The 16,666-nt window shown below is 48.2% G+C and overlaps 1 protein-coding gene across 3 annotated transcripts in view; it reads left to right on the forward strand.

The window, feature by feature from the left end:
• The window catches only part of KATNIP (katanin interacting protein), a 228,664-nt gene that overhangs the window by 147,097 nt on the left and 64,901 nt on the right, over positions 1-16,666 (forward strand). For all 3 annotated transcript variants that reach the window (XM_020907922.2, XM_070461099.1, XM_020907926.2), the window contains one exon: positions 11,711-11,848. In XM_020907922.2, coding sequence (XP_020763581.2) covers positions 11,711-11,848 — 138 coding nt within the window. The remainder of the gene's footprint in view (positions 1-11,710; positions 11,849-16,666) is intronic.

Below are 16,666 nucleotides of genomic sequence, written 5' to 3' on the forward strand. Positions count from 1 at the left end.
CGTAGTAGTAATATAGTGAGTGCTAAGTCGCTTCAGTTGTGTCTGACTCTTTGCGATGCCGTGGACTGTAGCCCACCAGGTTCCTCTGTCCATGGGATTTCCCAGGCAAGAATACTGGAGTGGGTTGCCATGCCCTCCTCCAGGGGTTATTCCCATCCCATGGATCGAATCCATGTCTCTTTTTTCTCCTGCATTGGCAGGCGAGTTCTTTACCACTAATGCCACCTCTGTGAACAAATATTATTTCCATTTAAAGATAAAGAAGCCAGAAAGGAGGGCTGTGAAACCCCCAGTTCTGTATATCCAGGTTCTGGTCTTGACTCTGTGGCCTTGGGCATCTTACCTGCCTTCTCTGAGAGTCAGTTTTTCCCTCCTCCTGTAAAATGGGAGTGGGAGGCCTGGATAATCCGTGTGATTCTTATTTTGCCAGCAAGAGAAGCTGAGTCTGGCTCACTTTAGCAAATTTTTGAAAAGAAAATGTGTTGCAAGCCTTTTGAGTCGCTGGCGTATTCACTGAGACTCAGGCCAGAATCGGACAGGCCCCGTGGGAAACCTGGGGATTCTGGGTAACATCCAGGGATGCCTGAGCACCGGAAGTTTGTTCATTTTTTGGTGGGAGGCTGCCCTGTTTGTTGGTTGATTGGTTGCTTAAATGGTTTGTCATTTTGTCTTTCTGCTGGGGATATCCAGTCCCAGGAGAGGAAGGCTGATGGACCAACCTGACTAGGAGGCCCAGGCACCTTGGTGCCAGTTCCACTAAGCTGCCCCAGTGGGGCAGGGAGGGAATCCTCCCTGAAGAAATTCATGGCTGTTACTGAAAGAAAGGCAGTGTAGATATGAGATAGCCAGGAAACACCGCCTGTCCACAGGGCTGGACAGAGTGGTGTCTGAGCCCTCTTAAAGGTCAGCCATGTGACCTTGAAGGAAACAGCTTCTCCCGTGGGTCACGGCCACTTGGATGCTCTGGCCTTGCATTCCCTGCTCTTCCTGCTTCAAATCTGTGGACTCCTGCGGGGCTTGGACTGGCCCTCGCCAAACCTCTCTGGTCTCCCTTGTGCACGAGGCAGTGAGTGGCATTTTGGAAGTCTGCTGTACAGAACAGAACATACCAGGGGCGATAAAAAGCATCATTGGATTTGATGGGGACCAATTCTGATGATTACTCTCCCCTTTCCTCTGCTTAGCAGAGGCTGACGAGCTTCGCCTTGTCATAGCAGTGAGGACTTCAGCGTGGGGTTTTGGTGGGGGTTTTGTTTTTTTTTTTTAATTTTGGGCCTTGAGGCTGGGACATGAGACAGCTGTCTTACCCTAAGCTGCTGGGTCTCCAGGCCCAGCTGTGGGTGGGCTGGATTCCTCCTGCCATTCAGATCTGGGGTCTCTCTCACAGTCATCCTGTGTGCCAGCTCTGGGGCCATCAGAGCACACCGCCTCTCAGAACCATCCCATTTCACTGGGCCTTGGACGTCCCTTACTGAATCTCACGTGAACTTTGGGGTGGCTCTCCCCATTTGGTAAACGAGAAAACCAAGTCTCCAGGAAGACGAGTGACTCCCCCAGGCCACACTGCTGTGGAGTGGCGGGGCTCAGCTGGAACCTGAACAGATGGTACCTAAAAGCAGAGTCTGGGTTTGAAAGAGAAGTTACTTCCATAGATGTGACTGTGGGACACATGGGGGGTGTGAGTGCCCCGTATTTGGTGCAAACCCTCCTCCCTGCCCTGCCCGCCCCATCTCTCTCATCGGCCTCTCCCCAGGCTCATGGCTTCAAGATGACTCCAAATTTATACACCCAGCCCTGCCTGTTTCTCCGAGTTCCTGACTCGAATGTCAGCTTGCTTCCACTCCATGTCTCGGACCTCAGAGATCTAAAACCTAAGTTTCAGTTCCCCTTCCCAGGGCCACATCTCTTCCTCTTCCAGCAGCCCTTTGCTCAGAAAATGGCATTCTTGCCAAGCTCACCACTTCCTTGATTGTCCCACGCCCCCCTCCCATTCAAGCACGTCAACCCATCCTGTTGATTCCTCCTCCAACACAGAGCCTGGACTTGGCCCCTTCTCTCCATTTCCATTGGTTCTTCCCAAGCCCCTCTCACTGAAACATTAAACGGCCACCTCTCTCCTTCCTTTCTTCTATTCTTGCTCCAACCACTACATTTTCCACTCTGTACTCAAAGGGAGCTTTTACAAATGTCACCTCCCCTGATTAGAACCTCTGCTGTGAGTTTCTGGGAGAAATGGGATGCCTCCCTGTGACCTGGGAGGCTGTCGTAAACACGCCTCCAGCTCCTCTCTGCCTGCTGCACCCACCAGGCTGCAGAAGCCACAGGGCTCCCTTCTGCTCCTCTGATCTGCCAAGCTCATTCTCACCTCTGGGTTCAGCCCTTGCTGCCTCCTCTGCCCAGAGCATGCCTCCTCCAGATGTTCAAGTGGCTCCTTCCTCTCTCCTCGCTCAGATTTCAGCCCAGCTATCACTTTCTCAATGAGACCTTCCCTGACCCTATAAACTGGAGGAGTTCTGTTTCCTCCCCACCGCAGTCTCTATCACATCAACCTTTCTCATTTTCTGCAGAGCACTTCTAGCTCTAAAAAATGATCCTGTTCGCTTGTTTCTAATCTGACTCCTCCCATCAACCCTCAAGATCTTGTCTGTCCTATTCACACTATATTCCCAGCACATAAAGCAATACATTTTTGAAGTTTTATTTTTAAAAATAACTATAGTCTCACAGAAAATTGTAAAAAAAAAAAAAAGTGCAGAAAAGAGAACTACAAAGCCAAAAGTTGCTTTTTTTTTTAAAAAGAATCAATAAAATGAATAAACCTTGATTGAGCAAAGAAAGAGGGGAAACACTCAAACTACTAAAATCAGAAATGAAAAGGGGGCCATTACTACCAAACTTACAGAAATAGAAGGGAATTTTTTATTCCCTTTTATTGTGGGAATATTATGAACAATTTTATGTCAGCAAGTTAGATATCAGATGAAATGGACAGATTCCTAAAAAAACGTGAATTACCAAAACTGACTCAAGAAGGAAGAAAAAAATCTGATTAGACCTATAGCAATAAAAGAGACTGAATTAGTAATCAATAAAAAAAGAAAGAAGAAAAGCTCAGGACCAAATGGCTTCACGGGTGAATGTTACCAAATATTTAAAGAATTAATACCAGTCCTTCACACACTGTCCTAAAATATGAAAGAGGAGGGACCACTTCCCAACTCATTTTCCAAGGCCAGTATTACCCTGAAACCAAAACCAGATAAAGCCTTCAGAAGAAAACTACAGACCTGTCTTAGCCCTTATGAATATAGATGTAAAAATCCTCAATAAAACATTAGCAAATCAAATCTAGTAGTGTATAAAAAGATTTATGTATCAAGACCTAGTGGAATTTATTCCAAAAATGCAAAGCTTTCAGCAGATGAAAATAAGTCAGTTGAATATGACATATTAATACAATAAAGGGGGAAATAATCACATGGCATCTTAATAGACCCAGAAGAGGCATTTAATAAAACTCAACATTCTCTCATGATAAAACCATCAACAAACCAAGAACAGAAGGAAAGATCCTCAACCTGATAAAGGGTATCTGTGAAAATCCATCCACTAATATCATACTGAATGATGAAAGACTAAAAGCTCACCCCTAAGATCAGGAATGGGTCAAGGATGCCTACTTTCACCACATCTATTCAACACTGTACTGGGGATTCTACTCAAGACAGTTAAGCTAGAAAAGGTTGGAAACAATGAAATAGACCATATTTGCAGGTGATATGATCTTATTAAAAATCTTAAAGAATCTGCAAAAATTACTGATAAAACTAAAATCAAGTTCAGCAAGTTTAAAGGATAAAAGGTCAGTATAAAAAAGTCAATTGTATTTCTATACACTAGTGATGAACTATCCAAAAAGGGAGTTAAGAAAATTCTGTGTATAATAGCATCAAAAAGAATAAAATACTTAAGGATAAATTTCATCTAAGAAATGAAAGACTTGTACATTGAAAAGTATCAAATATTGTTGACAAAATTTAAAGACAACCCAAAAAATGAAAAATGAAAATATATCTGTGTTCACAGATTGGAAGACTTAATACTATTGCTATGGCAATGCTCCCAAATAATCTATAGATTCAATGTAATCCTATCAAAATTCCAACTGCCTTTTTTTTTTTTGGTGGAAATTGACAAGCTGCTAAAATGTTTATGGAAGTTCAAAGAATATAGAATAGCCCTCAAAAGTGTTGGGGAAAAAACAAAGTTGGAAGACTCACACTTCCCAATTTCAATACTTACTGCCAAGTCACAGTAATTAAGACTTTGTGGTTCTGGCTTAAGTATAGACATATATAATCAATGGAATGCAACTGAGACTGCAGAAATAGGTGCATACATCTATTGTCAATTGTTCTTTAACAAGGATGCCAATCCCATTCGATGAGGAAAGAATTGTTTTGTTTCAACAAATGGCATCAGGACAACTGGATTTCCACATGCAAAAGAATTAAGTTGGACTCTTCCCTCACACCATCTACAGAAGCTAACTCAATGGATCAAAGACCTTGAAACTTTTATAGTTTTAAGGCTATAAAACTCTTTGATGAAAAACATAGGTACAAATCTTTGTAGCTTGGAATTTTTCAATGGAGTTTTAGGGTCAACACCCAAAGCATAAACAACAAAAGAAAAAAATAGATTAGACCTCATCAAAATTTTAAAACATTTTTGCTTTGAAGAACATTATCAAGAAAGTGAAAGACAACCTACAGAAAAGGGAGAAACTTTGCGGATCATATATCTGAGAAGAGCCATGTATCCAGAATATATAAAGAACTCAGACTCAACAGCAAAGAGACAAACAGCCCAATGAAAAAAGGCCAAAATACTTTGAATAGATATATCTCGAAAGATTTACAAATGGCCAACAAGCACACATGAAAAGATGCTCAATATCATTAGTCATTCAGTTCAGTTCAGTTCAGTCACTCAGTCGTGTCCAACTCTTTGCGACCCCATGAGCTACAGCACACCAGACTTTCCTGTCCATCACCAACTCCCAGAGCTTGCTCAAACTCATGTCCATCGAGCTGGTGATGCCATCCAACCATCTCATCCTCTGCCATCCCCTTCTCCTCCTGCCTTCAATTTTTCCCTCAATAGTTATTAGGGAAATGCAAAGCAAAACCACAAAGACATACTTCATACCTGTTGGATGCTATACTTAAAAAAAACAAAAAATAACAAGTATTGGTGAGCATATGGAAAAATTGGAATCATCATTACCTTGCCGGTGGGAATGTAAAAGGAAAATGGCACAGCCATTGTGCAAAACAGTTTGGCAGTTCCTCAAAACATTAAATGTAGGGACTTCCCTGGTGGTCCAGTGGCTGAGACTCTACACTCCCAGTGCAGGGGCTAGGGTTCCATCCCTGGTCAGGAGAACTAGATCCCACATGCTGTAACTAAGATCCAACACAGCCAAATAGATAAATAATTTTTTAAAAATTAAATGTACAGTTACCATGTGACCAAGCATTTCCACTTCTAGGTATATACCCAAGAAAATTAAAAACATATATTCACATAAAAACTTGTACAGAAATGTTCATAGCAGTGTTATTCATAATTACCAAAAGGTGGAAACAACCCAGATGGCCTTCAAATGATGCACAGATAAACAACATGTGGTCTGTCCATACAATGGGATATTATTCGGTCATAAAAAGGAGCAAAGTCCTGAATAAACTTGGATAAACTAGAAAGCATCATGCTGATTCACTAGACAGCATCGTGCTGAATGATGAAAGTTGGACATAAAAGACCATATATGTTGTATGACAGCATTTATATGAAATGTCCAGAATAGGCAAATCCATAGAGACAGAAGGTAGACTAGTGGGTACCAGGGACAGGGGAAATGTAGGAATGGGGAGTGACTGCTTAAGCATATGAGGTTTCTTTGAGGGGCAATAAAAGTATGCTGGAAAAAGATAATGGTGATGGTTGGACAACCTCGTGAATACACTAAAAAACCACTGACTTGTACACTTTAAAGTGGTGGTTTTGTATATGTGAATTTTATCTCCCTTTCTTTTGGCCACGCTCTGCAGCATGTGGGATCTTAGTTCCTCAGTCAAGGATGGACCCTGTGCCCCCTGCAGTGGAAGCGTGGAGTCTTAACCTCTGGGCCCCAGAGCAGTCCCTCAATTTTTAATAAAGTATAGTGAGGTTCCGTGTGCCTTTGTCTTGCTTCCTCAGTGGTAGCATCCTGTGTGACCACAGCACATCATCAAACCTGGGAAACTGACATTAGTATGACGAGCAGCTCTTCATACACTTGTGTGTGTGTATACGTTCAATTCTGTCACGTGTAGATTCGTGTAACCACCACCACGGCAAGATACAGAAGAGTTCCATCACCTCAAAGGAATTCCCTCCTGGGACCCTTTCTAACCACCCCACGCCCTTCCTGTCCCTCACATGGGCCGCCATCAATTTGTTCTCTATAATTTTTGTCATTTCAGGAATGTTGTAGGGACCTCCCTGGCAGTCCAGTGGTTAAGATTCCATGCTTCCAGTGCAGGGGATGTGGGTTCAATCCCTGGTTGGGGAACTAAGATCCACATGCCACGCTGCACAGCAACACCACCCACCCCCCAGTGCCATATACATGGGATCATACTGTATGTAACCTTTCTGAGACTGACTTTTTCCCACTCAGGGTAATGCCCTTGGGGCTCCCCTGGTGGCTCAGATGGTAAAGAATCTGCCTGCAATTCAGGAGACCTGGGTTCGATCCCTGGGTCAGGAAGATCCCCTGGAGAAGGGCATGGCTGCCCACTCCAGTATTCTTGCCTGGAGAATCCCATGGACAGAGGAGCCTGGCAGGCTGCAGTCCACGGGGTCACAAAGAGTCGGATACAACTGAGCAACTAACAACAGCATAATGCCATTGACACCCATCCAAATTGTTGCACCAGTAGTCCGTTCCCTTCTTTAAAAGATGTGTTCATCTTTGCTGCTGCACGGGCAGGCGGGGTTGCTCTCTGACTGTGGCTCCTCACTGCAGTGGCAGCTCCTGTGGCAGATCTTGGGCTCGAGGACACGTGGGCTTAGTTCACCTGCCCATGGGGGCTCTTCCCGGACCAGGGATTGAACCTGTTTGATTGAACCAGGGATTGGCAGATGGATTCTTTCTTTTCTTCAAATAACCTGCTTATTTTGTTTGGAGTCTTCTGGGTAGTATTTTTAAAACTTATTTATTTTTTAATTGAAGGATAATTGCTTTACAGAACTTTGTTGCTTTCTGTCAAACCCCAACATGAATCAGCCATAGGTACACATATATCCTCTCCCTTTTGAACCTCCCTCCCATCTCCCTCCCATCCCAGCCCTATAGGTTGACACAGAGCCCCTGTCTGAGTTTCCTGAGACACAGCAAATTCCCGTCGACTGTCTACATTACACATGGTCATGTACGTTTCCATGTTGTTCTCTCCATACGTCTCACCCTCGCCGCCCCTCTCCCCGTGTCCTTAAGTCTGTTAGCTATGTCTGTTTGTCCATTGCTGCCCTGCAAACAAATTCCTCGGTACCATCTTTTTAGATTCTGTTTATGTGCGTTAGTATAAAGTATTTCTCTTTCTCTTTCTGACTTACTTCACTCTGTATAATAGGCTCTAGGTTCCCCACCAGGGAAGTCAAGTTTGTTTCCTTTTAGGACGCTAACTTATTACAGCGAGGCTGCTTCTGAGGGCCGCCCATCATCACTCTGAGGGTGTATGGATCCGTGTCAGGTTAATGTTGGAGACAGCAGCACCTTCCTTAGCAGTTAGAAAGAGACCTCCTGAGAGAGGCCTTCTCTGACCGTCGATTCTAAAATTGTCCTTCCAGTGGCCATTAATATTCTCTTCTATTTGCTTCATCGAATGTATCGCCCTGCTTGATTTGCTGTTCCCCTTGACAATGTGACTTGTTGGCCCCCTCTGCTCGCCCAGAGCCGGGCCGTCTGGGCCAGGATCCCCCGCACTCAGGATGTGTTGAGCGAGTGGGTAGCACATGCTGCTGGTGCCTCCCCTGACCTTCACCCTCCCACTGGGGCCCCTGCTGGCCGTTCTTCCACCTGCCAGCAAACCCCTCTCTCCTATGGAGGGTTTGTTTGCTCGTCTCCAGGACCCACTTTGCTTCCCCTGCACCAGGTCCAAACTGGCGGGGAATGGAGCCCCCAGGAGCAGCCCTGAACCTGCGCAGATGGGAACTGGAGCGTGGATACAAATGGGAACTGGAGTGTGGATACACACCGGCTCCTTCGTCCTTCCCTGTCTAAATCAACTCCTTATACTGGAATTCTTGCCTCAGGGTCTGCTCCTGTGGGAACCCAAACCCAGACAGAATGATTGAATGAATAAATGAAAAACCTAAGTTTGAATCCTCACTCCATGGACTTCCCTGGTGGCCCATTGAGTAAGACTCCACACTCCCATTGCAGGGGGCCCAGGTTCGATCCCTGGTCAGAGAACTAGACCCCACATGCCTCAACTAAAGATTCTGATTGCCTCAACTAAGACCCGGCACAGACAAATAAATCTATCTTTTAAAAAATTCTCACTCCACCACATTCGCAAACCACATCTTTGATGGTCTCTGATCTTCCTTCAGTGACTCACCATCCATCTCCCTGCTCCCAGGGCTTGGAGGGAACCCAATGGAATAACAGCAGCAGTGCCCAGGTGCTGATTCTTGTTCGACTCTCTTGATTACCACCTGCGATGGGCAGGTGCAGCCGACACCCTGCCTGCTGGGCTGGCACCTGGAGCTTTGCCCAGTGAGCCTTGGGTCAGCCCTCAGCAGCTTCCAGCAGCCTTTCTCCCAGGCACTCTATCAGTGGAAAGGAAGAGTCAGAAGGCCCGGTGGCTAATGAGGTTCAGAGTTACCTGCAGATTAATGTTCTCTGACTCTGAACAGCACGATTAGCCCTCCTGCTGACAGAAATGTGATGGGAAATCAATTACAGTCCCCACACTGGCATCTAAGGGTCAGCCTTCAGTCTCTGCCATTGTCAGGCAGCCTCAGCGACCCACTCCAGGCTCCAGCTCAGAGAAGGGATGAGACATCTCCGCTGGGTTTGGAGATGTGCTGTCTGACCCCTCGCAGCTGCCCAGAGCACTAGAAGTTCCCGCAGAGCTCGAGAAACTTGCCAGGATAAGTCAGAAGCCCTTGAACTCATCTCAGCAGTGTCCTGCCTCCTGAAAGGCACCATTGTTGCTGGGACAAGCCACCTCTGTCCTCCGCGCAGCTGGAGGCTGCGCCTCGTGTCTCCTGGGGGCCAGTGGACCCCCCAAGGCAGCCAGCGTCCCCCCTTCTCCGCTCTGTCAAGTAGCAGGCGCGGTCCTGGGGACAGGAGCCCATGGAGATGTCCTCAGATACAGGGCATTGCTCCTTCTAGACAAAAGGGGCAACTTCAGCCAGTGTCAGAGATGCACGTTGCTTATTGGGATTTGTGGTTGTTCAGCCCCTAAGCAGGCACCCGTAAACTCGAATGCCTGCATTTAAGGGGCCAGGCAAAAGCATAACCAGGGAGGTGAAGTGAGTGTAGAACAGTAGAAAGTGCTGGGGACTGGGGGCCTGGCCACCAGGGCAACATACTCAGCTGCAGCTGTCAGGGACCCTATGTTGCCACATCTTCCAAGTCTATAGACAAGCTAGACATCTATCTCTGAGGGGCAGGAGCTATTTTCCATCTTTACATTTTGGCAACAAATTGCCTTTTTCAGAAAGCAACAACAACAACAGCACTTAGTGAGCTAAACAAAACAGCTCTGCCGGCCAGATGGTTTTAGTCTCTTCTTGGAAGTTTCAGTGAGGGATTTCTCTGGTGGTCCAGTGGTTAGGACTCTGAGCTTCCAATGCAGGGGGTGTGGCTTCAGTCCTTGGTTGGGGAACTAAGATCCCACAGGCCCTGCGGCACAGCCAAAGAAAGAAAAATAAAGTTTCCATGAGAGGACAGATATTAGCAGGTGAATTTTATGTATTCAGTTATTTCTTTATTCAACTGTTGTTCCAAAAATTCGATTCAAAGATTTTTGTTGTCATTTCCCAGGTGCCAAGGAACTGTGCTGAATGCTAAAGGTTCTGGAATGAATGAGAAGAGCTTGAAGCTGAGTGTGTGTGTGTGTGTGTGTGTGTGTGTGTGTGTGTGTGTGTGTGTTAGGGGGGTGTGACATAGACATGAAGACAGGCAATCGTGGGGCACTGAGTAAATGATACCCACAGGTGTATTGAGGAGCCGTGGGCACCTAGATGGGAGAGTGACTGTGTCAGGGGAAAAGGTGACTATGGAGGCGACAACACACTTGAGCTAAATTGTCCTTCTGTGAGAAGGACAGAAGAGTGTGTGTGTGTGTGTGTGTGTGTGTGTGTGTTTTAATCTATTTGTCTATTTTTGGCTGCCCTGAGTCTTAATGTTGCTATGCACGGGCTTTCTCTAGTTGCAACAAGCAGATGCAACTCTCTATTGTGGCACACAGGCTTAGTTACTCTGCAGCATATGGGATCTTCCAGGACCAGGGATAGAACCTGTGTCCCCTGCATTGGCGGGCGGATTCTCAACCACTAGACCACTAGGGAAGTCCCAGGGCAGGAGAGTATTGCACGCCGAAGCCCATCCTGTACAAAGGCGCAGAGGCCGAGCCAGCGTGGAGATGTTGGGGAGCAGCTGTGAGTTTTGTCCAGACAGAGGGCAGAAGAAAAGGTGCCCAAAGAGACGAGGGGAGGCAACCAGAGCTGAGAGAAGTCCCCTCCCCACCCCCGTTTCTCCTTTTCCATCTCCATCTCAAGCGCTCATGATACGAAATCTTGTTGGTGTGAATGAAAATGCCAGCAAGACTGCCCTGCTCCTCTGCCTCTTTGGCCTTGAAAGTGGCCTTGGCAGCTTCTCCGGAAGGCGGAAACTGCACACGGGGGTCCCGAGGCTTGGAAACCCGAAGGGAACAGAATAAATCCCAAGGCTCAGTGCCATGGCCCCGTCCCAACAGACGCCTGAGCCAGGTTCTTTCTTTTCTATTTTTACATTTTTAAAATTCTACAGGGTTTTACAAAAGAAAATCAAAGTCTCTGTTTGCCAGGTTAATCAAACAAGCGCAAGTCATGGCTCTTTTCCCGTCCTTCTCCCTCCGGTCTCTCTCCCCGCAAAGCCGATTAGGTTGATTAAAATAAAGCCCGCTGCAATTTAAATTCAGTCTGGTTGGCAGGGCCGAGGGGCCCCTGTGGCGGCTTTGTACCGATGATGGAGTCGAGGGTCAGTAGCCTGCTCCCAAGAGCGATCCAGATGGGGTGAGATCTAAGACCCCACCCGGGATGATGCACAGGAGGCGGCTGGCTTCCCACCCTTATCCTTCGCTGGTTTCCATAGTCACTGCTCATTTACTGTGGCTGGTGGTGGTGGTTTAGTTGCTCAGAGTGTCCTGGACTCTTTTGCGACCCCATGGACTGTAGCCCGCCAGGCTCCTCTATCCAGGGGGTTTCCCAGGCAAGAATACTGGAGTGGGTTGCCATTTCCTTCTCCAGGGGATCTTCTTGATTGAGCCCACGTCTCCTGCATCACAGGCAGATTCTTTACAGACTGAGCCAAAACTGGGAAGATTACTGTGGGGTAAGGCAGAAATGTGCTAACCATAACAACGTCCTTCTTTTGCTGGCATTTCAGGGCAAGAAAGACCCTTCCCTGTGGACGTGCCCCTTCCACCCGCCGCTCCAGCTCTTTTTTGTTATCCGCAACACGGGACAGCTGCGTGACTTTGGTCTAACCAAGATCAAGGTTTGGAATTACTGGACAGCTGACGGCGTAAGTAACAGGCTCTGGTTCCTCACTGAGCATTTGACTGATGGAAGCACGTAGCATTTTCCATAACAGGATTCATTCCCCAAGCTGCAAAATGAGGATCAAGTAGTCCCACTGCCTTTCCTCCTGGGCGTAGCCAGCACGTGCTGGGGATTTTCACTTTGCACTGTCAGAACCCCCCAGGGGCAGAGCCTCTGCTGAAGGCTGGGGAAGTGGAACCAGGTCACCCTCCGGGGGAACTGGAGAAACATGAACTGAGGCTCCAATTTAACAGATACCGAAACAGACATATAGAGAGATTATGTCACGTGGCCCAAGTCACACAGCCAGTGAGTGTCACAGTGAGAATCTGAACCCCTGCAACTGAACTCCAGGCCCATTTGCTTCGCCAGCGCTTCTCAAACCATAATCCGCAATGACTCGCTTGGGATCTTGATTAAATACAGGTCCGAATGAGAGGGTTGGATGGCATCACTGGTTCAGTGGACATGAACTTGGGCGAAGTCCGAGAGACGGTGAGGGAAAGGGAGGCCTGGCATGCTACAGTCCATGGGGTCACAAAGAGTCGGACATGACTTAGTGACTGAAAAACAACAATCCAGCGAGTCCAGGGCGGGCCCAGGATTGTGCGTGTGCAGCCAGTTCCGAGGCGTACAGTGCTCCCGCTGTGTGCACCCCACTCCAGACAGCCAGGCTCTTAATGTCTGTGCCCTTTGGCCTCTCTGATTTCAGAACCCCTCCCCTTCTTCCTACCGTTACACCACTACCCACACCCAGGTCCTCATTCTTGCTTTCTCTAAGCTATTTTCCATGTATTCATTTGCATTTGTTCCTTCATTGAATACTGGTTCTTGAGCACATCCTAAGTACCATCAGGTTTCATGATCAATTCTGAAGACACTGATATAAAGATACAGTCTACGCCTTGAGGTATCCGTTGTCCGAGAGCTGGCAGACAAGTGATGCAGATGAATGAGACAGTGTGATGAAGACCTTGATCAAGCTGAACCCAGAGTGCCATGGGTTTCAAACAGAAACCTCAGGGACTCTGCAGAGAACTCAGTCGGTGAGGAGGGACAGGACTTGGTTTCCCTTCTTTTGCTAGAAAAGGGGGCATGAACTATTCTATTTTCCTTTATAAGTGGCTATAAGGGAATCGATAGTACAAGCAAGACGATAAATGGGAACCAATTCTCAGCCTCAGTCTTGTTAGGGAGACACTGGGACCTGGTGGGGAGTGCAGTAGACTGGCCAACACATGGCCCAGTTATGTGAAAAACAGCAGGCCGTTTTTCAGTTTTAACTAATGTTTGCTATGGAGCAATGCCAGCCGGTGCTGCTAGATCTTCTGAACATTCCAGGGGAGCTGGAAATCTGAGTTGAGCTAGTTTGTTTTGCAAATGTCAGTAGCTAAGTTAATTTCTGAAACCACCATATCCGTGCGTGCTCAGTCGTGTCCAGCTCTTCGCGACCACCAGGCTCCTCTGTCCATGGGATTTTCCAGACAAGAGTACTGGAGTGGGTTGCATTTCCTTCTCCAGGGGATCTTCCCAACCCAGGGATCAAATCTGAGTCTCCTGCATTGGCAGGCAGATTCTCTACCACTGTGCTACCTGGGAAGACCAAACCACCATACAGTTCAAACCAAATTCATCTTTGAGCCAGAGCTGGCTGTTCCCTGATTGTACCCTCTGGAGCCTGGAGGAGAGTGTCCACCTTGAGCTGGAAGAGGTCAGGGAAGGTATGAAGGGAGAGCACACCTGAGCTCTAGTGGGAAGAGAAGCCCTGAGCCAGGCAGAAAAGGGAAAGCATCTCCAGGTGGAGGGAGATGCTTGGGCGAAAAGAGGTGTGGAAAAGTATGACCTCCTAACCGCTCTCCCTGATCCCAGGCCCAGGCCTCTGGTTTGTCTCCAGTAGCCCCTGGGAGGTCTGATCATGACTATGCCTTCAAACCCTCAAGGTCAGTCAGTTCAGTCACTCAGTAGTGTCCGACTCTTTGCGACCCCATGAACTGCAGCACATCAGCCTTCCCTGTCCATCACCAATTCCTGGAGCTTGCTCAAACTCATGTCTATCGAGTCAGTGATGACATCCAACCATGTCATCCTCTGTCGTCCCCTTCTCCTCCTGCCTTCGATCTTTCCCAGCATCAGGGTCTTTTCCAAGGAGTCAGTTCTTTGCATCAGGTGGCCAAAGGATTGGACCTTCAGCTTCAGCATCAGTCCTCCCAATGCTCAAACTTCAAAGCCTTCCCTTGATCCATAGAATCCAGGTCAGACCTCTGAGTGTGACATCAGGGCCCCCTAATCCCTGTGTGTCAGACCTGCCTCTGTCTCATTACCCGTCCCTTGCTCATGCCCCCCTCCAGAGTGCCAGCTGCTCTCAGAGTTCTCCACCCCCCTCCCATGTAGGTACAAATTTAGTCCCCGGCCCCTCCCGTCTCACTCAACTCCAGATGCTTGTCTATGTCTCATATTCCTGGAAGACCCAGGCATCGCTTTCTCCAGGGTGCTCACCTGACCCCCAACTCTTGTGCACTTCTATACCACATGAACTAGTTCCACCACCCTTAGATCAGGATACACACCTGCCTCCCCCATCACTCCATGGGCCTCTTGGGAGCAGGGCCTGAGTCTTCACCACTGTTCTATTCCAAGTAGAAAAACATGGCTGTCTAATGAATGAATGAGTTCATTCCCCTAAGAGCCCGTAAGCAGTTGTCTCATCCTCCTTGAGATCCAGACGAGTGACCTGCAGCAGAGAAGGTTGGGATGCCTTCCCCAGGCCATACTGCAGGTTAGAGGCCAACCAGGAGACCCCGTGCCTCGTCCCTCCTTCCCGTCCTCTCCTCCCCTCCTGCACCTCTTCCTGCTGGTTCTCCACCCACCCACTCACCCAGCCACAGTGACGTGTGCTTCAGTTGTGTTTGACTCTTTGTGATCCCATGGACTAACCCCACCAGGCTCCTCTGTCTATGGGATTTTCCAGGCAAGAATACTGGAGTGGGTTGCCATTTCATCCTCCAGGCGATCTTCTCGATCCAGGGCTAGAAGCCGCATCTCCAGGTGGATTCTTTACCACTGAGCCATCCCTCCAGCTCCCAGATAAACATCTGCTGGGCCCTGGGGATCTAGATGCTAATGTGGCAGACAGTGTCCCAGCCAGCTCTGTTGACACACGATACCCCTCAGTGAAGTAACAAAAAGTTTATTCTGATTTACGGTTTTTTAAAAAAAACAAATGCCTAAAGTTTAAATTTGAGAAACAGTCCAAACCACTGGATAAGTGAGGAGGTTCCTGTGGGCATATCAGGCTCCCCTCCCCACCCCCATGGCCAGCTTTGACCCAGGGTGTGTCCTCCAGGCCCGGGATGGAGCCCCAGCCCCAAGTATTGGGCTCCCAGCATCTCAGGCCGGGTCCTCCAGTCCACCCAGCCCTTCCTGGCAGGCGGTCATCAGCATCTTCTGGAATGAGTAATGAAACAGCACTGACTGCCCAAGCCAGGGCCCTGTAGCCTGGCCCTGTCATTGACTATACAGCTCAGGCCAAGAAAAGCGGATTTTTCTGTGCTGGATTACAAAGGAGATAAGCTTCATCTCTTTTGGCCGCAGCCTGCCTTTCTTCTTTAACCTGCACTCGGCCTTCCCTGTGTGCCGAGAATAGAAAAGAGGGCCAGGACGTCAGGGCCTTGTGGCGGGCGCTCTGGGGGGCGCGGCTGCGGGGATCAGAGACTCCGGGTGTTCCAACACAGAGGAGCGCGTGCAAGACCGCAGGCCCCGGCAGGGCCACCACTTACGTAACGCACACCCATCTGTTGCCAGCATTTTCCGGGGGCAGAAAGCACAAACAAATGCAGCTGCAGGTTGGTTTGATTTAATATTCTCCAGAGAATGCTATTACTGTGTGTTTTAGAGGAGATAAAATGAGAGTTTATGGGAAATATAGCTCAGCCCGGTAGACACGGCTTGTTAAGACGGGTGTTTTGTGTCTGGGAATCTGAGGAAGCAAAGTTCAATGCGAGGCACTAATCCAACCAAGGCTTATTTAAGAGCATAAGAAAAGAAGGTGCTGGAAGAATGGGAGTCTCTTATTGGGAGAGCTGCTGCCTGTTTAAATCCTCGGGCTAACTTGGATGGGCTCCTTCACCCTCGTTAGGTAATGCGGGGATTCGGAGCCGGCCCGGAGGAGAGGACTTCCGGGCAGGGTAAGGACTCGGAAGCCAGCATCAGTTCACGCAGCCGCACAGGGCGGCCGGCAGATGTGGGTATTCATCACGGCTGCCGTTTTAGCCAGCGTAGCGCGCATCGGGCAGGCGTGAGGCCCCGGTAGGGGCTCCGTAAACATTTTTTTCTTAAATAATTTTATTGATTGATTGATTGATTTTTGACTCTGCTGGGTCCTCGTTGCTGCGCAGGTTTTCTCTAGTTGCGGCGAGCGGGGGCTACTCTCTAGTTGGGGTGCACGGACTTCTCAGCACAGTGGCTTCTCCTGATGCGAAGCACGGGCCCTGGGGCTCCTGGGTTTCAGTAGTTGCGGCTCCCGGGCTCTTAGAGCACAGGCTCAGTAGTTGTGGTGCTCGGGGCTTAGTTGCTCCACAGCATGTGGGATCTTCCTGGATCAGGGATCGAACCCGTGTCTCCTGTATTGACATGTGGATTCTTTACCACTGAGCCACCAGGGAAGCCTGCTCCGTAAACATTTGATGCCTGATGATGAAATGCATCATCTCAATTAACCTCCTACCCATCCTACAAGTGGACGTTGTCAGGCCCCACCTTGTAGATGAAGAAGCTGGGACTTAGAATAAAGAGATCCCAGGGA

The sequence above is a fragment of the Odocoileus virginianus genome, chromosome 33 (genome assembly GCF_023699985.2).
Source record: "Odocoileus virginianus isolate 20LAN1187 ecotype Illinois chromosome 33, Ovbor_1.2, whole genome shotgun sequence".
Lineage (NCBI taxonomy): Eukaryota > Metazoa > Chordata > Mammalia > Artiodactyla > Cervidae > Odocoileus > Odocoileus virginianus.